Consider the following 24,570-nt stretch of genomic DNA (forward strand, 5'->3'; position numbering starts at 1 on the left):
AACATCTTGATATATTTGTGTATTGCAAAACACGTTTTACTTTGCAAGACATTAATTAATAGGTTTGAGTAATGTGGATTACTGTGATGTTTTAATCAACTGTTCGGTTTCTGACGGCACCCATTTACTGCAGAGGATCATTGGTGAGCAAGTGATGTATCGCTAAGTCATGTAATGCTAAATGGAACTATTTAAAAAAAAAAAAAAAAGAACCACAAAGCCAAATCTGAGATTTTCTGAAAAATTATTTATTTGCAGAATAAAATAAACGTTATTTTGCCATAAAAAAAACTCCTGTAAAACAAGATTGGTGTGCTTTGAAGCTTTATAGGAAATTCAAATAATTTGAAATCAGAAATTCATCCTGAACAATTTTCATCGCCAAGTGTCTTTTCGTATCCAGCACTATTTTTAATCTTCTAAGAACCCACAGAGCCATGTCTTATTGCAGTGAAGTGAAATAAAACAGTTTAATCTCAATCCAAAGCTGAAACACACTTTACATGTAACATTATAATTGTGTAAAATTGTATTTTTCATCCAAGTCATAAATGCCAAGGCCCAGCCTGATCATCAGAACGTTATTTGCTCAGAGCAACACTCATCATGAATGGCAATAGTTTTCTGCCATTTAATCAAATTGCCTTTTCCAAATACTTCTCCTCTGATGTCAGTCATATTGTAGGTCACAATATTCCCAAAGTCTAGTCCCAAACGCCGTTATTGTCATCTGAATAAAGAGGCATTCTTTTATTCATTAATAAAACTACAAATGTCTCACTCTCTATCTAAAAAATACACTCTCCCATTATTGCACAAATTTATAAAGATGCTAATAATGTACAGTATCAATAACCTTTATATAGGCCTTAATAAACAACATAAATTAACAACAGCAGAAAGCAAATGCTGCAAAAAGCACTTACAAATAAAATAATAAACATCTCTCAAAACATCCCTTTGAACGTTTTGAGAAATAATTGATGTTTTCATGTATATATATATATATATATATATATATATATATATATATAATTGCAGAATGTAGTTCAGAATTATATATTAGTATTAATAAACTGTTTGTGATGTACTAAATGATCCCCATAATAATAAGGGACTGGGATGGGAACATAAACAGCATCAACCAGCCGGATGATAGGCGACGAGTTAAACTTGCTTATCTTAGTTGTATATATAGTTCATTTATTTACTTGAACAAAAAATTGTAGAAACAGTTGAGCTAATGCACAGCTGTGTGAAGTTAGCAAAGCAGCTACACAGTCAGGCACTGAAGTAGACTCCTTTAGCTAACTACTACAACATTGTACTGGCACCATACTTCTAGACACAAGATGGACCCAGTAGAAGAGTTTGAAGGAGTTTACAATAAAGCGCAACAACAGTCCCGCACATCCTGAAATAAGAGACCAACTCAAAGGATGATCCTTCAGCAGAACGATGCTTGAATTTGCCTGAAGCCACTATAAAACAGACTCCATATTTTCACACCACTCATGATCCTCCAGGTTATAAATAAATTTAGTCCTGTTGACTTGGCTCTGAGTCCTTTTCGAGACTGTCTAGATTGACGGTGGACGAGAATATTTCCGTGGGCGTAACATATCCCTCGTGGTTTTTAATGTATTTCTTGTAGTTTCTGCGCAAGCATTGCCAGGTGGTTGTGTAGAGGAGGAACGCCACGACCTTGAGGACGATGGCCATGCTGACGTACAGGTGCCGGTATCTCACGTTGTCATACAGCAGACAGGCGCCTCTCTCCCCGCACTTGGTGCTCCAGAGGAGGCATGTGGAATCGATCCCCGTGCCAAATATCAAAGGAGGAGGAATGAACCCTGAAAGATTGCATTTTGAAGACAAACACAGACATTTTTATGTGATTTGACACATATTAGGTGTTTTGCAGTATTTAGAGAATGCAGAAAGTCTTAATTCTCTGAATAATAAAGCAAGTTGAGAACTTCTTAATTATGACAAACAGCTTTAATTTGACCGCAAGAAAACCATTGTTTGTTTTTGTTTTTGAACAGGAGTGGCAAATGAACTTGTCCTTGATTTGAGGAAATGAACTTTTTAGTATGCTTCTTTCAGTGAGGCGAACAGATTACTCTCCACGATTTACTGTGAAAGGATGTAGTTTGAGTTGTAATGTTTTTATGCTGTGCTGCGGTATCTCACCTAACAGGCGCAGTAACAGAAAAAGAACTCCAAGAGCGTAAGACTTCAGCTCGGGGCTCACAGATCTAAAACAGCAAGAGACAAGTCAACATACTGACCACAAAAAACATCCATATTCATACACACACACACACACACACACACACACACTTGGGGACGTTATGCAAATTCAAAATAAATGTGTCCACTCTCATATACATATTTATCAAATATATAATTTATTTGACTTATTTATTACACTAGCAGTTTAGCTTTTTAACAACATTAATTATTTTATTTAGCAATGATGTATTACAGTTTTTCTCAGTTGCTTTGGTACATTTCTTGAATCATTCTTGAGATTTGCAAAAAAGTAACTCGTACAAAACAACTCTTACAAATAGCAAAACACCATGGATTGCCTGCAAAAGCCAGTCTCTTACTCAAAATCCTTAGTTCGTCTCTCAAAAATAAATATCTGTGTCAATGAACATGTCAGTGCCATCAGAATGGCAAGTCCTTGTGTCATAGTTTACGGATAAGACAGTTAAATTGCTTAGTCATGTTGTCAGTATAACAGTGTACTCTATGTTCTGATGTAAACTATGGCAACATTTTGGATGACAGTTACTGTACTGAACAGTATGCCATATGCTTATGTATGCCATATATCCATTTCAAACGTAAAAATTTACACATTACTATATGTGGGATATTGATTGAAAGAGACTGGATAGAATTCCCAGTTACACTTTTACTAGTGGTCTGACCCAAAAAATAACAATAATAAAAAAAAAAAACTTTACAATGTCATTCTGATATAAAAATGGAAAAAGAAATATGGGCACAAAGATGAAAATAAGTCAAGTTTGTAACTCTTGTGTTGTTCTCTGTCTATACAGTATAAGCTTTCCAACTGAAGATTCATGAGATGAACCTTTGAGCTGTTTCAGAGAAATGGTTTATCATTGGTTTATCATCTACATTCTCTTAACTTGCACAGTTCATGCCAAATTTACAAAAAGTTAAATAATAATGTGTAAAAATACTTGGCAGTTTATGACAACTAGATGAATCATTTTGCATTGAATTGATTTATACGATGAACTAAAGACTAGATGTTTTGAGGAGTAAGACTATTGCACAGAAAACTATTAATACAATTAATATAATACACTTTGAGCAACATGACATTAGCAACTGATAAGGTAGGAAACTGCAGATAAATGTGCATGAATGTACAAAAGCAATCACAACTTGTTCAAAAGAATGAGAAACTGGTTTTGTGATGTGTATAAATGACTAGATGATGTGGAGGTTGTACAAGTAGTTTTGAGAATTTCATTTCTGATTTGACAAATGCACCAAAGCGACTGAGAAAAACTGTAAATTGATTCAAAGTGAAAGGAAAGACATTAAAATGTAAAAAAAAAAAAAAAAAGTTTTCTGTTTTAAGTAAATGCTGTTCTTTTGAACTTTCGATTCATCAAAGAATACTGAAAACATATATCAACAAAAATATTAAGCAGCACACTGTTTTCAACATTGATAATTATAAGAAATGTTTGAAGAGTAGGGGAATAACTTAGATTTTTTAATATTTTACAACATTAAACTGTTATTTTAAATAGGAATAATACTGCAAATTATTACAGTTTTTATTGTATTTTTTATCAAATATGACTTGGTGAGCATACACTACAGTATACTAATTCTAACTCACAGATGATAGATAGATAGATAGATAGATAGATAGATAGATAGATAGATAGATAGATAGATAGATAGATAGATAGATAGATTTTTCCAGCTGATTGACAATAAAAACACTGACAGACAGAATTATTTCTGCATTAAAAAGCTTGAGCATCTTAAGCTGCAGATGACAAAACTTCTATGCATGCTTATAATAAACAACGCTATCATGGTTATGGTTATCATTATAGTTCTGTTTACAGTTATCGCTCTTGGTTTGTACGGGCCATAACACCAGAGCTCTGTTTTTTTACTCTCACTTAAGTTTAGTGTGTAATAAGTGAAAGTCCAGTCACCTGATGAGGATGATGACGGAGGGCGTCTGGGCCATGGCTCCGATCATACTGCAGGCACAGATCACACACAGGAAGATGAGGAAGGCCTCCTGGCAGCCGGGACGCGGGCACTTGCCTGACACAGCCGTGTCATTGTATCCTGAGATACACGCACATCCTGTCCTGTTCTGAAAGTAAAAACCATCATAATTACTACACAGCAAGCAAATACCTTTATGTCATTTTTATGTCATTTATATTCTCCTCATACAGTGTAACAGTAATAATTTTGCCTTTAGATGTATGCAAATATTACAGTAATATTGATCTACTTTAAATCATTCAGTATATGCCACCATTGAACATTAAATTAAAACAAAGATTTATTTAAAAAAAATGAAATATTAATTGAGGGTTTAGTGGGCTGGTGTAAATGAAATGAGTCATTATTAGCTGTCTAAATGTGCTATTGTCAATTTTATCTACAGAGAACTGATGCGCCCACGATCTCTGGCAAGAACAGGCTCATTAAAACCACCAGTGGGTATATTCATGTCGTGAGCCAGTGTTCAATTACGATAATGGTGGTGACTGTTGTCTTGGATTCATCTATTCCAGTTTGGACCATTCGCTTTGTATGGTAATAAGTGCAGAAGCCCATATTGCAGTGACCATTAAGATGCCTGGCAGGCAGAGCCCTGTGTCCTTTCCGACATACTGTATTTCTGATGAGCGATGTAAGCTTTGCTTCTAATGACCCACACTGGACATGTGCTGTACAGAAACTGAGCGGTAGAGCGAGAAAACCGAGATACAAAGAGTATTCGACAGCAAATAGGAAAGAAAGAGCGAGAGGCAAACGTTGTTGTGTAAATGAGATGGGTAATGACCTGAGAGAGAGGAGGTGGGAGTCCGGTACTTACGGCTCTGGTGCAGCCAGCGAAACAGGCGGACAAGTAGGTCACATCATTGGAGCCACAAACGGGGCTAACAGACGAAGTGAAGCAGTTACAGTGACTCATGCAGGGGTCTTCCGGCCTCTGGCCTACTTGCAGTGTCCTATATACAAAAAAACACACAGACACATTCACCTGTTTGAAGCCAGTTCCTTTGTGTTGCATTTGATATATTAACCTGATTTGATCACAAACCTCTGTTTAACAGCTTTTATATTAGCAGGCCCAGATGGAATTGTTTGACTTTTGGGAATAGAATTGGTCTCATTTTGGGGAAAAAAAACCCAACAGCTTGGGATGGTATACACAGAAATAGTGAACAAATACTGAATGAGTCTCTGTTTTGAGCCTGAACTAAATGGAGAAGAGCTGACGTCTTGTTCATGAATTAACTAAATGAACGAAATGTGTAAGTTTGTTTATTTTGTCAATCAGAGAAGAATTATGAACGTGTAAACTTTTTTTATATATATATAAAAATCAGGGATTCAAAATCCAATTTACTAAACTGTTTTCATAAGTTGTTCTGCTAATAATAATTCAAATAAATAAATAGTGTTGAATTAAATAGAAGGAAGCTAAATCTATTAATTAAATAAATTAAATAGGAAAAATTACAAAAAAATAGGGTGGAAATGTTCTGCTTTTTAGTTCGATTACAAAATAAAAAAATATAATAAAATTATAAATATTAACAGATTAACAAGTTTTAAAATTGCTTTTTTAATTTTTTTAATTTTTTTCTTCATGAATATTTTACTTTATTTTATGTAAAGCAAGTCGAATTACCATTGTGTATGAAAGTGCTATATAAATAAACCTGCCTTGCCTAGAAAAAAATAAAAACGGAAAATACACAAATTTTTGCCACCTACTGGTGTAACGACGAAAACAGCAGAAAGGATAAACGAATGAACAGATTTAAAGCATTCAAGTCACTAAATCAATCACAATCCACACCACTAACTGTGCAGACCAAAAACAAAGATTCCGTGTGGGCCTGGAAAATATGTATGGATGTCAGGTTCCAAATACAGTAATAAAACCCAATGTTGTATTACTGTATTAAAAACAGAAAAATCTATAAAATACTGAACCTGACATCCATACATACTATACTAAAACAGGTATCAGCATGTAGACTTGTCATCCTCTACACTCTCTGCAGACATTATAAATGGCACAAAAAATAACAAGGCTGTGAGGAGAAGAAAGCAGCTGAGCCGCCCGTACTTGTTGCTATAGGCGACGGTCACCCCAGCGACAGGTCCTGTGTCACAGCCCAGGAAGAGGAAGGACACGTAACAGGCCGTGGAGATCAGATTGACCAGCATGGCCATCCGAATCGCTCCCAGAGCAGACAGGTTCAGCTTCTTCACCAGCAAACCTCCCAGGAAAATGCCCAGACAGGCGCACGGGATGGCCGTCATCCCTGTTTATGAAGAGAAGAGCCACAGAATAATGTGTTATGTAAAATAAACCTTTGCTGTGTATAACCTTTTATCTCTGTGCTGTTCTTTGTATTGCGGCACTTCAGATGTTGAGAAATTGCCTTTGTTGTGTTCCTCATTTGTAAGTCGCTATGGATGAAAGCTTTTGCTAAATAAATAAATGCAAATGTTATAACTATAAATTATATGTTGTGCAATTTCAGGTTTATTGGGTAAGAGTCAAAGATAAACATGTTAAGATAAAGTAAGTTCCAAAAGTCTGAGAAAGTCTTGAAAATCTGGGAATACAAATTTATTTCACAAAAAAAAATTGTAATGGAAAAATGCATAATTTGCAATGGAAAAAAACTCTCTCTCTCTCCCTCTCTCTCTCTCTCCCTCTCTCTGTCTCCCTCTCCCTCCCTCTCTCTCTCTTCACATTAGACACACCTTCTGTGATGATTCTGAAAAAAACGTTTTTCATTAAATTAGTAAAAATAATAAATAAAAAAATAGAGGGAAAAATAGAGGGAAATCTGCAATTTTTTTTCAATGAAACTATTAAAAAAATTATAGAAATAATGTTAAATTGCATAATTTTCTTTTACATTTTTTTTCAAGAAAAATGCTATTGAAAGAAAAATGTTATTTTAAATTAGTATACAATACTAAAAATATTTTTCATAAAAAATTGTATTAGAGAAAAAAAATACTTAAATTAAATGAAAATTAAATAATAAAATAAAAATAGGAAACAGACATTTGTTTTGCTAATAATTTGCACTGAAAAACTATTAGACAAAGAATTGCAAAAAAAAAATTGTATTAGAAAAAAAATCAAAAAATTAATTGCAATAAAATAAAATAATTACAAGAGAAAAATGTAAAACAAACACACAGACACACAAAAAAAATTCTGCTAAAAATCTGCAATGAAAAAGAACAGGACAAAAAGATGCATTTTGACAGTCTTTTGGAGCTGAATGTATCTGTGTACTTGTGTTTGCCTACAATACAAGTTTCATACACACCCAACAGCTGGTTAGCAGAGCTGGTGGTGAGGCTGAACTGCTGCTCCAGATATTTGCCCAGGAAGGCAGCAAAGCCAGCGACAACAGCAATCTCCATACAGGCAGCTAACACAATACACGTGAACACTGGGTTTGACAGCAGGTGCTTGGTCACCTTGGGAATAACTGGAGTGAAAAAGGAAGCGATAGAGTGGAGAGACAGGGAGAGTGGAAGAGAGAGTGAGTTTAGTGAGTGAGCCCAAAATACAGAGTAATGACATTCTAGTCTGGTCTACAGCATTCAATAAAAGTTAAGACTGACGTTTGTTAAGACTTGAATGAAGAAACGGATGAATTATGATTTATTCACCCCCTAATTTCCTGTTTCTTTTCTAAAGTGCTGCAGAGCTGCGGATACATTCTGAGGAGCCATCATTCTGATATATTTGACGGATGTGCCTGAAACATCACGACTGAGCCTGCGTTTATACCAGATTGCAAAACCAAAACAGCTGCCTGCATTATTGCTGTGCAGGGTTTGCCTTTAGCTTGCGCCGCCATGGCTTCTTTGCAAGTAATGCATAACGCTAGCTAGCATGGAATCAGATCTTACATGATTGATGGAGGCTGTTGTGCAAAATGAGAGCCTTACAAATATAGCACAATGCCAGCATGACAATTACTCTATTACTCTACACAGACGATAAACAAGAACGGCAGTATGAACGGGGAGAGTGACAGTTAGCATGCAAAAAGCCATGGCGCTTCACGTCTGGCTGGAATCATATTTAAAGCTTTGACTCTAATAAGCAGACCCAAATGGAAACGCATGCATTTTTTTTGCATTTTACTCTGCATGTTAAGTCTTTTTTTTCTAAAATGCTGAAACACAAGAGGATAGGAATGTGTAGATGTTCTGTAGAAATCTGCTGAGCTTTCTACAAACTCCTCTGGGAGTAGATTATGTGTGGGCCTGCTAATAACTACAACTTAACTCTAATTGTCTAATTGCCTTCTCAGTGTATCATTAAGTATAATTAGATGTGTCATTAGAGGAAGATGTCCGGTACAGTTTAAACAGACCAACCCTTCGAGTTAACCTACACGTTAATCAAGAAAAAGACCCACATCAGGTCATTGTGTCTAGCTTTTCTTTTTACTCTTTAAAGACAAGCCGTAACCGTGTTCAGCTAAAGCAGACTAATCTCAATTCGAGTGCACTGAACATCACACAGTGAATTTGGAGGTCAGAGTTTCCGTGAAAAGGAAGCGTTTAGTGTAACTGTGTATAGTTATACGAGCCAGACCTCGGATCTGCTGGCAGCAGGACAGGCTGTTGCCGCTGGGCTGGCAGTTCTGCAGGACTCCATTGCTTGGCTTGGATTTCTCAGGATCCTGGGGTAAAGACGAGGGCAGCATGGCCTGTTCGCTCTCAAGACCTCCCTCCACCTCCTTGCCGGGCAGAGACTGGGGGAACCCGAACATGAAGAGGGACGAGATGAAGAGTAAGACGCTGCAGAGGAGAAAGCCTCCCCACCACGCACCGATCCAGCGGGGGTCATCAGGAGTGAGGTCCAACTTAGCTGAGGGAAGCAAATACGGGATTGTAAATACGTAAATAACGTGTAGCAGAAAGATTAATCTCTCACATATGCAGACGTTTGAGAAGATCGACTTCAAATTACATGATGCAATTCACAGACATGATCTGACATAAAAATAAAAAAAAACATTGAGCTGTTACTGAGCTACGCTAAGTCTCATGCTACTAAAAATGTTTATCTAAAGAAATTTTATTGCTGGAATAGATGTAGCTGAAATGAACAAAATGCTTGAATAAAAAGGGATGACCATTTACTTTTGACAGCAGAATGGTTTCGCAACAAGGAATGAGCATCCCAAGTGTGACAGTTTTTGTCCTTTTCTTTTTTTCAGTTGTTTCTCTTGCTGATTATTGATTATGACACTCAGACAGATTATGTAATTATTCAGTAGATGCAAGAGCTGTGTTGGTAGGAAACAAACTGCCTTGCAGCCGTTCTCCGGTCTGTTTTAACGTGTGTTTGTGTTGTATTTGGAGACACAGAGGATGAACTGAAACTCACTCGTGTCGATGAACAAAGCGTCCACATAAAAGTTGGTACAGACAGATCCCAAGATGAAACCACAAGCAGGTCCAAACACCAGTGTGGAAAAGAGTATACCTGAAATACAATAACAAAAATATACATTCATATAATATGTTCATTTTACTATTACACAACAGTAAGTAAAGTAAGATCCAACGTTTGTTATATTTGTATGTAATTTTACAATGAATATTATCTAAAATAAAATAAAATTGTATTTGTATGGTATTATTATTAAAATGACGTTTTATAACACAACATGAATATTTTTCGAGTCAAGTTTATAATATAAAAGAACGCTAATCAAATTTTCACAAGTAATATATATTTAGTAATACAAATAAAATATTGTCTAATATTATCATTGAAATGACATTTTATAATAAAAGGCTATTAGGATATGTGTGTGTGTGTGTGTGTGTATATATATATATATATATATATATATATATATTAAAAGTAAATATTATCTAATTAAGTTTGTAATATAAAGCAACAGTAATCAATTTTTCACAATATTTCAACAGCAGGGATCGTTTTAATTTTTCAAACCACAAGGTGGCACACTCAACCCAAGAAAAAGTATCTTCTAAAGAAGACAGATTTGACATCAGAAATACATCAGGAACATTATTCTATGAGAAACTTTCATCCTTTTCCCATATTTTCGCATATAACACAATAATTTAAACAAGCAAAGGGCAACAGATGTCTACAGAAACACTGTTATTCCTTGATGCCATTGCTTTATGAATCCATTAACTGCATATGCTGTTATTTGACATTACATGTTTCAAGATGAATTGTAGTGTATTAAAAATAAAGCAATTAATACTATGTATAGTAATACTAAAAATACAGTAATGAGGAGCATTCAAACACACAACCTTCCCAAACTATGAGCATAAGCTATCTGAACACATAATCCAAGTGGAGGATGAGAACTAAATTTCACATAGTCAGAGTAATTCCCCAGTTCTTGACAGGTTTGCACACAAAGCAAGAAAAAAAGGGATTTGCTTTTGAGCGGAATGGAGTGGCAGAGCTCCGAACAGACGATGCTGTGCTGGCACCTATCAGAAGCGGGAGACATCTGGGGCACAAATCCCTATTAATATGCTGTCAAAAAGTGTGACAGCAGCCCAGCAATAGCCCTGTGGGTCACATGCAGCTTCTGAGATTATGAAACCTTTATCCAGGCACTCTCATCAGCTTTCCTAGTCCTCTGCCGTTCTCTTATTAAAACACGCACAATATTGTTTCATTAAACAATGTGTGCCTGTGCTATCACAAACTTCCCTTCTGAAATGTTCCCTCCATGATTATTCAGTTAAGAAAAAGATTCAAGTCTCCAGTGATTGTGCCAAATGTGTCTTGCAGATCTGTGATTTGACCGTAGCAAGTCTGACACTCAGATTTAGTTGTAATTTATGATGCGTTACAGCAGGCTGAAAGCACAAATGTCCAGTCTGTTACTGACAGGTGTTGAGTTTGACATCCTTTTATGTCCTAAATACAGATCTCCTAATATTTCAGGGAGTTGGGAGTAAAATCATGCATTTTTATAAAAAAATAAAAAATTGAAATGAATATTTATGTTTTATTATTTAAAAACGTAATATGCTTAGTATAATTATTTCATATTTTTTTAAATAATGATAATATTAATATGCACACGAGGAGTGGCAATGACAATAACTGACAGTACAAAAATAATAGAAAACCAATATGAAATATGCAATACAACTGTGTAAATTACTCATTGACCTATTTACTTGTAGCATGAAAATTAAATAAATTCTAATGAGTTTACATGGTGAATTTCATAAATGTATTTAAGATACTACTCTAATTGTCATTATTATTATTTCTTAATTACTCTAATATTTTCAGTTTAGACTAGATTATAGGCTAGACTACCGTAGATTATTATTGTTATTATTATTATTATTAATCAACTTGATGACTTTCAGATATAACCCTGAACGGCAATAGTAAAAGTTATAAACTATAAAAGTTATAGTTATAGTTTTTTGCCATTAAAAATAATGACATATTAAAAAAAATCCTTTATATTTATTCTACATTCATTTGGGGATTAAAAATATGTATCGTTAATTTTAATATTAGATGCAACTCATCACTTTCATTTTTATCGATTCATAGCCATAATTAAAAGATAAACCAGACAATAATTTAAGCTAAAAATCTAAATTTTCAGCCCAAATATTAAAATAAATTATAAAAAATAAATGCAAATAAATTATTGGTATATAGCAATTATAAATATTTTAACCAGGAACTGTGCAAACGGATGAATTTTTATTGATTCAAAGCCCTAATTAAAAGATAAACTAAATAATCATTTGACCTAAAAATCCATGTTTTTTTTAAAAAATAAAAAAATAAATCATCAACAATATAACAATTATAAATATTACAACTGTGTGAACCATGTAAACTGTAACAAGAATATTACACTGGACTACAAACCCAACCCACTGAAAACCAGACTCTTCACCTTCTGAGAAACATGGCTTTGATCTCAATGTTGAAACAAAAGCTGCAGTGACCTGCTAGACTGCAACCTTTGATCAGTTAGCTGGAACTCCTCAAGTACTGCTTACTGCGTCTGATTTCGAGACAATTCTCAGTCTCTACACTCAGAAGGGCATGCATGCTTTAATCAAACCCAAATACAGAGACACGTCATATCTGAGTACTGGCGCTGCATTTCAGCATCAGATGGATGGAGCTGAAGCCACAAGGTTAGTAACCCCAGAGGAAGAGACCTCACACTACACCGAGCCAGACCGATACTTGAACCACTCATAAGGCAGAAGCACAACAGATGTGGCTCACTATCCTCCAGCAGCCAATTATTGAGTCTGTTTGGGAAAAAAATGAGTCACTTTCAGCAGTCCCTACATTACAATGCCTCAGATCAAAGCGGGAGTTTAAATGGGTGTATGAAATCTTGTTTGTGAGGTCTGTTTCCTGAGCTTCTGGGCATCTGAGGGAGTGTACTCACACATGCTCACGTACACACTGCAAACCGCGTGTCCCGTTAGAAACCGCAACCACAAGTCTACTCTCAGTTTACAGAACATCTTCGTGTTTCCCATGAATCAAATAGGAACAGGTTGCTGTAAAATCTACTCCTTCAGGTTTGATAGAAATGACCACTCACGGAAAGTGAGTGCATTAAATTGATCAAAAGTAAAGTGACAGTAAAGACATTTTTGGATGTTACAAAAGATTTCTATTTTAAATAAATTTTGTTCTTTTGAATTTTCTATTCATCCAAGAGTCCTGAAAAAAAAATCTATCAAGGTTTCTATAAAACTTTTTACCAGCACTGATAAGAAATGCTGATAGAAATAAGAAATATATATATATATATATATATATATATATATATATATATATATATATATATATATATATATATGTATATAATGTATAATGTATCTTAGTATAGAAATGTTTTATACTTTTTATTTTATGAAGTACAATTGTTTTTTTTTTTGCATTGCAAAGTCTCACAGTCTACAGGTTTCACGGCGATCTGGGCGGGAAAACACACCAGTAAAACCATGGTGTTGGATTCACCAGAAACAGCTGCAGAGTTTCCATCCCAACTGTTGTGCGGGCCAGTGAAAGACACTGTGGTGTTTTTACTGTGTGTTGCCTTAGAGACTGCATGTGTATGTTTGCATCCATGCTCGCAGTTTGAGAACTGACAACCCGCACAGGAAACCTCAAAAGGCAACAGAAATCTTGCAATCACCTTTAGAGTATTGTGAGAGCTGTTTGGGCTGAGGACCCTACCACAGTGAGAACAGAAAAAATGCCATCAACTTCAGAATGCAGTTTCTTTCTATATAAAACAAAATGGCAGGTTCCATGAAATTGATAAGCATCGCTTCTTGGTAAACAAACGTCATGCTTGATCTAAATCTGGTGGGCTGGTTTTGCTAAGAAAATCAAAACTGACGTCCTTAAGCGATTTTGGCTTGTAATCTAATTGTAGATAATCTGATGATTCAAATAAATGCAAAGAAATACATAGAATCGTTCATTCTTTATTCCCTATCTGTCTTTCTGCTGCTTCTCCAAACCTGTGTCTGTCCTGAGTGTCCTTTCGTTTTTACTTCTCATGGGGATGTGTAACATAAATAGGATTAATGAAAACCTCCTGAATTTCATGAACACAAAACTGGGCCTTTAGTCACTGGAGGAATGGGCTACTTCCTACATCCTTTCCTCTAATTATCAACGTGCAGTAATTATGTCCAATTTTCTGCACAGTACAAATTCGGTGGTGAGCATTTTTAACTTTACGACTTAAATCATCATTAAAGCAAAGAGTGGGCATCAAAATGGCATGCTGGGTAAGGTCCATGATTCACTTAAATACATTTGAAACTGGTCTTTCTTCCAGGAAGCCTTGTTTGGGTACCAAGGAAAAAACATTTATGTGTGGCCTATTCCACTGGCACATTTTAACAACCACTTTCAGCACAGCCTAGACATAATGGTATAATGCTGCAGCCTTTTATTGCCTGAAATTTCCTTTTAGAGGACAGAAAAGAATGACATTTACTGAGAATTACACATGAATCAGCTAAGTGTCTATGATCATGAACTCGGACAACCCTTCAAGAAAGGATCTTTATAAAAGCATTAAATCCTAAGCAAACTGTCAACTTAGAACGCATTTAATGTGTTCTAATTAACCCTGGAAAAAAAGTTATGTTAAAAAATTAATTTAGCAAGTGTATAAGAACTAAAATAGCATTTTTTTTTTCTGTCAGTGTTGCATTAAAAGCATACGGCAGTGGACTTTAATGAGGTGTAAAATGATTGCAAGAAACACAAATATTCACACAGTGAAGGAATGCAAGAATTATCCAAACATAAAGTCAGGTCAGGGACTTGCTGTCAGACTGAAATTTTCACTTTCTGTTCCTCCATTCCTGTTTCAGAATGCGAATGTGCATTACTTTCATTTTCCGTAGGAAAGATCGAGAGTTTCGAGTTTCGAGAGCTCAACCAGTTAGACACATGCTACAAAGAGATTCAATTATTATCAAACATGAACACCATGATTATATTTTTTAAAGTTCTTGAGTCATGAATCAACAGTGATAAATCTTGGTAAGATATTTTAAGACAGCCACTATTAAGTAAGACAGACGAGGGCACATGCATCATATATCTACAGTACAGAAATCTAAGTTCAGTGTATCCAGGTCTGAGATGTCTCTATATTCTTAAAGGAACAGTTCAGCCAAAAATGAGAAAATATATTGTTCCAAACCTGTATGAGATACATAATGGTGAAAAAAATTCCCATTCACTTCAATTATAATTTATTTACAATTTTGATATGATATTGTGATTTGAAGTCCTGATCATAAATATATGTGTCCCTTCTCTTCATTTCTCCCCTGCTGTTTAAATGCATTAAACTGTCTGTCACTCACAGACTAATGCTACACGCCGCTGACCAGAGGCCTGTCACTCTGAATCCAAGCTCCGATGTTGACGCTGTGTTTTTGACTAAACCAAAACTGTACTAGACATACTTTTAAAAATATTTCTACTTCAAATGCCAAAAACCTAATCCTATATGCCTAAATAAATCAAATCTTTCATGCAATGGAGCCACAGTTGTGTCATAGCGAAACTGGTCAAATCAACCCAGCAACTCAGTGCAAACAAATAATTTTAAGGTGAAACCAATGCAAATATGTGCTTTCCCTATGGTGCATTATGCACACACAAATGCACACAGACACACAACCTTTCTGATGTAGGGATGTCGAGAGGCCAGGAGGCTTTTGATTTCTGTCCAAGTAGTTTTAGGACTGTTTGGTTTTCCCAGGGCATGGGAGGAATTTTCTCAAGGAACATTACTCAGTCTGGCATCTGGAACATGAGGCGATAAAAGGGCATAAGCAATCTCTCAGATTATATAATTCACAAACTGCTTGACGCACACATTCTCAATCTATTTTAGACTACCTAGGCTGTTTTATGCTTAAATCTATAAGTTAGCCACCTGTATATAAAAATGCAAACGAATACGGATGATAATAATGATTGTGATTATATGATTATGCAACTATAGCTTGTGACATGAGGTCATTGCTTCAAAACTTGGATCTGGAACAAACAGTAGATGAGGTGAACCTGTCTACTGCTCGTCAGCATTTGAGCGACATAGCTCATATTATCAAAGTGAAAGCGAGGAATGAATGTTGGCATTCAAACAAAAAGGAAAGAAAATGTATTCTCTGCAGGGGGATCAGAGTTTATGGACCATCATAGAGCTTGTGAAGGGTCACTGAATGACTTCCTTCAGGTCACTTTTTATTTGATATTAACAAGCAGTCACTGTGACAGCATCTGTGGACTCCTGCAGATTTGTTCTCTTAACTTGTTTCCAAGAGATACACATTGCTAGCAACACATTGCAGGAGAGCAGACACACCTGAGCATGTGAAGAGCCAGAGGAGGAGGTGTGGCTTTGCAGAGTGATTACGCAGGGATGTGGTGGTGGTGATCTTGCTTTCAAAGCTAATTTGCCATTGCTAGCCTTTCTGAAATTGCCTACCTTTAATGAAATAATTACAGACTGCTCACAAACAATATGTTAGGGCACTTTAATATAATCTGTACTTAGAATAACAAGATATTAACAAGATTAATGCTCCAGTGTCTTTATAGACAAGTGTCAGATAACTATTTGTGGGCGTTTCCTCAACTTCAGGCATATTTATGACCAAAGGTTGATTTTTACTCTACAACTGTAATGCATTAAATTGATTACTTAAGTTACTGTACACACATTTATAATGCTGCAAAAGATTTATATTAAAATAAATGTTCTAACTTTTTTAATTATACTTTCTATTCATAATTTTTTATATCTTTCTAAATTGTCAACAGGTTTAAACTTTTTCTTTAAAAAACAAATGAAGTTCACACTTTAACTGTAAAACTTTAGCAAATGAGATGTGATGTGTGAAGTTGGGTTTTTCTGATAAACGATAATATCGTGTATTGATGATAGTGAGATATCGACGATAACAGATGTTATCTGGCTCATTCTCCTATTAATGTATAAAATAATAATAATATTAATAATGTTATTTATTTTTATTAGGCGGCCTATTATAATTCTGCTATCAAACTGCCCAGCTATTTCACTTCAGCAAATAAGGATTTAAGCCTGTAGCCGGTGAATGAGTCTCCATCCACAAACAGACATACATCGTCTGCAGATAGAAGGTATTTCATTGCACTTTAACAAGTAATCTGAATGGTCTATATATGTGCAATATTTTAAACGAGCCCTAACTAACTGAGTTTAATGCCACAGTTATGTTAGAATGCATCTCATTCTTGTTTCCGTCGGCGGTGCGTCGGAGCGCTGTATGACTGATGCATCAGTTCAGTTCAGATTTACTCCAAATATATGAACTTACCTGTTTTGAATACTTTATATTTAATGTGTTCATTTATGTACAATATTAGTGTTAAACTGTTGGACTTTAAATTAAATCTACTATTGATTTTCATTCTGACGATATGACGATTTGAAAAATGACCTTATAGCCCAACACTAGTGTGAAGACGACACAGGAAAAATAAGATGAATATCATTTGAGATCATTTCATTTCATTTCATTTCCAATCATCCCGTAATTTCGATGACGTGAAAAAGTCAAATGCAATCACAGAATGACATTAAACATACTTCGTCATTTGACATGTGGCAAAAATGACACTGTGGTGAATATGTTTAAGACTGGCAAATAAAATAAAAATAAAATTTATTATTCAAGTTTTTATTTTTTTATTTTTTTTATTTAAAAGTGACTGTACACATATTAATAATGCTGCAAACGATTTATATTAAAATAAATGCTCTTATTTTTTTATTTATACTTTATGTTCATCAACAATTATATATTTTTTTAATAATAAGAAATGTTTCTTGAGCAGCTAATCAGCATATTTGAATTATTTTTGACACTGAAGACTGGAGTAATGATGCTGAAAATGCAGCTGTGCTATCATAGGAATAAATTCAATTTAAAAATATATGCAAATATAAATATAATATAATATTTCACAGTGTTTCTGTTTTTATTTAATATTTGATCAAATAGATTCAGCCTTGGTTCAAATGGATGCAGCCTTGCAATCTTGGTAGAATGGTAGTGAAATATATATATATATATATATATATATATATATATATATATATATGACTCAGAACCAATCAAAGCTATGAGGCAGTATAAGGCGCTTGGAGCAAGTGTCTTTTTGGAACATTTACGAGGGTTATCAAGGATCATATGCTAATTAACTTGTTCTCATTAAATTGATAGTGTTTCTGTTCTCCACCCTACTGACCTAAATAATCATCATGACAAAGCCAAAGAGAGTGAAAGCAGGAGCCAAGTACAAAATTAACATTACAACATATGACACTTATATGCACTTAGGTATACTGCTCTTTATCTAATATTCATGCAGTTTAAGACTTATTGACTAATGCTTTGGTAGGGTATATAAGTAGCCGTAGCCTGAAACTGCAACAAATAGCACAGCGTCTATATCACCGCAAGCAAGCATATAATAGTAACAGTAATTATACTTGAGAAATGGGGTCTTTCATGGACAGGAGATATGGTTAGGACAACAAGTGATCTGTGTATCCATAGAAAACATTTAAAATGAACAAAAACATTATTTTATTAAATTACAGCCTCATTGTTTCATTGGAGGAGTTTTGATTGCAAATATAAGTAGGAAACATTTGAACACATTACGATCTAATGTTATCATACCATGAAGATGGATCACTGTAAAAAGAAAACATTATTAAAAACGCTATGTAGCTATTTTATTTGGCTTCTAAATTGTCCAAAGAAGAAACACAAAGCATTGCTAATTCTCTGCTTCCAACTGATTTGCCTTCTACTACTGTTCATATTAGCTATATTTATTCAGTCGATCTAAGGAAAAAGTGTGTTGATCCTGGCTTTTCAGTATTCCAAGTCTTCATCAAAACAGCTTAGTACACATACTTGGAAAATAATTAAGCATTTTGCGCCAACCTGCGTTTTGAAGAATGATAGAAATCTGCACCTGTGCACTTCCTTTGACTCACTTCAAAGAATCCCGAAATTTCCTGGGGTGGTGAAAACCACCAAAGTACAGGCTTATATGTTCACACACAAACAAATGCTAAAGTGAATAAATGAACATGCTGTTGTGGAGAAAAAAAATGTACTCAAAGATGATGTGGTCACAAGCCATTTAATGTGATTTAGTCTTATTCACGAAGGCCAAAAATAGCTGGAGAAAGCTGTCATGTGACCCTTTTTTTTCCTTCACTTTTTAAGAGCCATCAAACAAAATGAAACAAAATTAAATGAAATGAAAGAAACTAAACTTAACAAACCTAAAAAAAAAAGAAAAAAAAGTCAAAAAAAAAAAAGGAAAATAAAATAAAATAAGCTATTTTATTGCTAATAGTGCAACCCAGTCAATCCTTAAGCCCTGTTCACACCAAGGACGATAACTATAAAAAATAAGGATAAGGATATAGTTCTAAAAATCGTTCTCATTATTAAAGAATGGCAGAGTCCACTCCACACCAGTTAAAACGATAAAGGCACAGAGAAACGTTGGAATCACATTCAAAACGATTTTTTTTCCAGCCAATGAACAATAAAACATTGACAGCCAATCAGAATCAATCATGCCATAACAAGCTCGAGAATTTAAAGTGATAGACGAGCATCTGCTTGGAATTAACAGACGATATCGTCCGCTGGTGTGGACGCTAATATAGTTATCTTTATAGTTAATGTTCTTGGTGTGAACGGGCCTTTAGTCTTATCGGATGATTTTTCAAGCAATACATTGTGCTAAATCTTCCTTTCGTCTAAAAGCAGTATATGGGAACTGATGACAAATTGATCTGTCTTCTGCATCACTGCACTTTCTTTGTAGCAGTTGGCTGTATAATAACAGCTTGTGGCAGTCTGAAATTAACAAAAATATGAGCAAATTCTAAAACAAGTACTGGTACGTTTGCAAACAGACCTTCCTGACTGTTTACATTGCACCACAAGGGCAGAGAGTGAGATGAAGACCAAAAAATGGAATGAAAGAATTACAGAAGGCCAACAGCTACTGTATGTCTTGGATATACAGCTATGTCCACAACTGGCATACTTTGGCTGCTGTGCCAGATGCTTCACTTGGGCTAAGAGCCAAAAACACAAAAAGCCCTGAGAGAAGATATGCAGGCAGCAGCCTTGAAGAAGCAGCATGCCTGGCGTCTCAATGGGCCGACTGGAGAAGAGCTCCAGCTGCACTGGTGGATGGGGCCGCAGTATTGACTACAGCTGGTCCACCCTTCTTCAGCAGGTGCCTTGGCCTAATTATCAGTATGACGGTGCCAACAGTGGGTCTCCAGATACTTCCAAGCTGTATCCAGAGAGGAACCAGGGCACTGAATAAAGAAGCCCCTTAGAGCAAAGCATGCCTGCTCTTCGTAATTAGGTGCTAACTGTACTGCATCCAGAAGGGAAGCGGTAAATAGACCAGATCTGCTATGTGTGAACTTTAGTATTGGTAGAAAGTTTCAGCACTAATCTTTCAAACAAACATGACTGTGATTAACTGCGCTAAAGATGAACTGCAGATATATTATGCCTCATGTGGTCTGATATGGGGTTTTAATGGCAGATATGCTGATAGCTAAAGATGAGAGTGGCACATAAAATGGCTATATATAAATTTAATACTTTAATGATAACAACTGATTTACATGCACAACAGTATGCTGATAATAACTATCAAAAATATTCTAGAACTAAACCGATAACCAATAAATGACCTATATTAAAATGCTATACTATTTTGTCTGAATCAACTAAAACTACAAAGACTAAAAGTAGTTGTTTTGTTACAGCTGAATTTAGGCATCACAACATTATATTGTACAGTATGAAACAGATAAAAATAGATATTCACTCTGCTATTAATAACAGTGTAATTAAGTTATTAGCAATATTAAATAATTATAATTATTAAACGATTGCACAGTGTAAATATAGGTATGTATCTAAGAAGTAAACATGCAATTAAATGTTTAATATTTGCGGTTTGTGTTTGGTGTTCAGTTTGAATTTTTAAAGAAATTAATGATTATATTTAGCAAGGACACATTCAGGTCTAAAATTAGCATTCGAATAAGAACTGTTCTTTTGAACTTAATATTCATCAAAGAATTTTTCTATTATAATAGAAAATTGCTTGTAATAATATTTCAGAATATTTCTTTTTGTCTATTAATTCAGCCACAGAGACTTTAGACTGCTAAATTTTTTTAGCAGAATGTATTAAAAAATATAGAATATTTAATCATGTCAAAGTGCAAAAAAATAAATTAATACAAATTATTGATTTATCAACGTGACCGATATATCATTCAGTCACTAGTACTGACAAGGGAAGATTTTATCCATGGCCAGTATTGATTTTATTCAATATTTATTCTATTTTATACTTCTCCATTGACTTACTGTACACTGTGGATAAATATTGGATTGTGGATGGAAACCTGAGCTGTGCATTAGCCCAGAGGTGTATTTAATGTGCAATCCCATTCTGCATATTTAATACCTATACTTCTTTTTTACTCATCTAGGCATGTTCAGAGAAAAATGGAGGATGTTTCCTTGCAATCAATAATATGAGTGAACACTAAAAATAAACATTTTAGCCGACCATTATTGATCCACAACCATTTAATTAGACAACCTTATCCTGCAACTCAAATCACCATTGATGAAAAGTGCTGAACACGCAGAGTTTAGAGAGCTACTACTTACAAACCACTCAGTCAATGAGTCCAGGTATTTACACTAATGCCAGGGGCAGCATGAATCTGTAAGAACTGGTTAATCTAATCAAATCATCCCTCATTTGAAGTGCCAACATTCCTGGAAGACAGTGAGAAAGCTGTGCCTTAGGATGGACTAGCATTTCAATCCGATAGTTTCAAGGCAAGAATGCACAACCAGACAAGCTACTGATGTTTTATATTTTATAATGCCACCCCCTTCCCAATATTTATTTTTTCCACCAGCACCAAAAAAAAAATCTGCTTTGTAATCAGCAGAGACAGAGACTTGTGTCCCACATTTCGTCAGTGATGGGTTATTAATTAAGGTCATGGGGATTAGTGAATAAGTGGAAGATGATGCAGCTTGAGGACAACCAACAGTTGTAGATGAGTTTACCCATTTCTGGAGCTCTCTCGGCCTTGTGGGATATTCAGAATTTCCCTGCTTGAAATGTGACAAATTTTAGTGATTTCCAAATTACAAAGTATCATCTCCTGTGACACAGCTGCACTCTGACCAAGCATTCTTGGATGCTCTCATTTCCCAAGCTTCCCTTACTCTGAGGCTAATAAATGTACTTCATGATCTGGGTCTTTATTTAATACAAAACCTCCGTCAACCTCTGTCAATCACTCTGATATTTAGTTAAAATGAGTGCTGTCTGTCACTGTCTTTAATCAGTTGATACAGTGAATGACTGTATGGTCATTCTGTATAAATTAGCAACAATGTCATTTGTAAAGTCCAGTCTTAGGCACATTAGTATGTTAGCCCCAAAAAAGGGTTTTAAGCCAGATATTTTAGATCTTTTGCTTTAGTATGTCAGTAGGAAATATCAGTTTTTGGAAATATCACATTTACAAACATTCATTTTGCCATTAATTTTAATGATAATCTAGTGATATTGTTGAATGCACAAGCAGTCTGATAACAGACTGCCCAAGACTAAGACTTTTGCACAGTAGTGTATGTATAAAATACGTATAATTAGATTAAGTATATTTAAACAAGTGTAATTAAAGTATTTGTTCATATGTGTTAAGTGCTAGATTTTCGCTGGAGGAAACAGCTGTGGTGTGATGAGCAGTGAACGAAGAGAAAACTTTACAGTAGATGAGAAAACGATTACTCCCTCAAATAACAAATAACTGCACATATCCATATATTCTGACAATATATATATTTTGATATATATCTGCTCTGCCGTGGTCTGCGGATTCGAAAAAAAAAAGCAGCTTTTGTGGATAAACAGAAATATTTTAGTGAATGATAATGTGGTTATGAGCCAACACAAATCAAAATAAAAAAATAAAACCCAAGTAAAATAACGCAAGTAAATTTTTAAAAGCAAAACAAAACAAACAAATAACAAACCAATTCAAGAATGAAAACAAAACTAAAGTACATTTTAAGCTTAACAAAACAAAATAAACAAATAACAAAAAAGGTATACTTTTTATTCAAAATATATATATTTTTTAATTTATATATTTTTTAAGTTTTTTTTATATTTGTTTATAAAACAAATATTAAAACGGTTTAGAAATTGGACAAATCGCATTTTGACATTTTTTGTGGATTTTATACATTCATGGGAAAACTTTTATAGTTAATGTGATTAATGTGAACTAACTTGATATAATTATAAAAAAAGTAACTTGACACTATTTGTTTAAAAGCCAACACAAAAATTCCTTATGCAATCACATTCATACAACTTGGTGGTTGAAAGTTCCCAAGTTGTTTTTTGGACTGCTAGGTCGTCACATCACAGACGTCTCCAAAAATATTTTTTTTTGGCAGGGTAACATGCATTGTAGAACATGTAAACAGAAAAGCACATTTATAAGCAGCTAGTAAGCCGCATAGATCTGGCTTGTGTCTGCATGTAACTACACTTGACATACGGATAGTGGAGAAAGATGGAAGCAAGGAAATCAATATGCAAAGCCTTGCAAGAAAATTCAATATCTTTTAATAATAATGAGTATTATAATCAAGAGCAAATTAAATGGTCTAAGTGGTTATTATTATAGCAATAAAATGTGACATAAAATGGTCTTTCAAATCAATTGCTGTATCCTGTTCCTTCCTACACGGCTGAATGAAAGTCTGTGGTTAGCACAGATTATTTGCAAGGGAAAGTAGCTCTTTTCTATTACCTAGGATTTGTTTAGTCTCATTGGTGAGCAGGATTGACCAGTGATGAGATTAAAGGGATAGTTCAGCCAAAAATGAAAATGTGATGTTTATCTGCTTACCCCCAGGGCATGCAAGATGCAGGTGACTTTGTTTCTTCAGTAGAACAGTAACAGAGATTTTTAAAACAAACCATTGCAGTCTGTCAGTCATAATGCAAGTGGGTGGGAATCACGGCTAAAGCATACAAAAAAAAAAAAAAAAAACATACACAAACAAAACCAAATTAAACCCTGCGGCTTCTGACAATATATTGATGTGTAAAGACACAAAACCATCGGCCTGTGCAAGAAACTGAACAGTATTTATATAGGATTTTTTTTTATTTTTTAAACAGTTTCCAATGCTGTTGTATGCATGCCCTATTAACTCTATAATAAATATTTAATATTTTTAATAAGAAAAAAATTACTGAGTGTACCTATATGCAAATTTGTATTATATACATATGATAAACACATAAAAACGTTAACATAAATTAGACTTGCCTCAACAAATTGCATTATGCTAATAAATGTTCACATTGTGAATATAATGCCAGTGTTTTCTATTTTATAGACATTTGTCAGGGTCCTACATCTAAACCTATAGCAGAATAAAGTAGGAACTCGGTCTCAATTGCCTCCATCAGTCACTTATCTGTCATTCTGTATCTTCTTTGGCCTGGGTAGTGTGATAAAACCCAGAGCAGGTCTGGGT

The 24,570-nt window shown here is 34.7% G+C and overlaps 1 protein-coding gene across 1 annotated transcript in view; it reads right to left on the reverse strand.

The window, feature by feature from the left end:
• Positions 1–230: 230 nt before the first annotated feature.
• LOC113061613 (solute carrier organic anion transporter family member 3A1-like) overlaps positions 231–24,570 on the reverse strand; it is a 43,582-nt gene continuing 19,242 nt past the window's right edge. The window contains exons 3-10 of the mRNA XM_026230888.1: positions 9,707–9,805; positions 8,909–9,184; positions 7,623–7,787; positions 6,395–6,593; positions 5,129–5,264; positions 4,227–4,393; positions 2,197–2,261; positions 231–1,853 (exon numbers count right to left, since the gene is read on the reverse strand). Coding sequence (XP_026086673.1) covers positions 1,540–1,853; positions 2,197–2,261; positions 4,227–4,393; positions 5,129–5,264; positions 6,395–6,593; positions 7,623–7,787; positions 8,909–9,184; positions 9,707–9,805 — 1,421 coding nt within the window. The 3' untranslated portion in view covers positions 231–1,539. The remainder of the gene's footprint in view (positions 1,854–2,196; positions 2,262–4,226; positions 4,394–5,128; positions 5,265–6,394; positions 6,594–7,622; positions 7,788–8,908; positions 9,185–9,706; positions 9,806–24,570) is intronic.

Source organism: Carassius auratus, chromosome 43 (assembly GCF_003368295.1).
Source record: "Carassius auratus strain Wakin chromosome 43, ASM336829v1, whole genome shotgun sequence".
Classification (NCBI taxonomy): domain Eukaryota; kingdom Metazoa; phylum Chordata; class Actinopteri; order Cypriniformes; family Cyprinidae; genus Carassius; species Carassius auratus.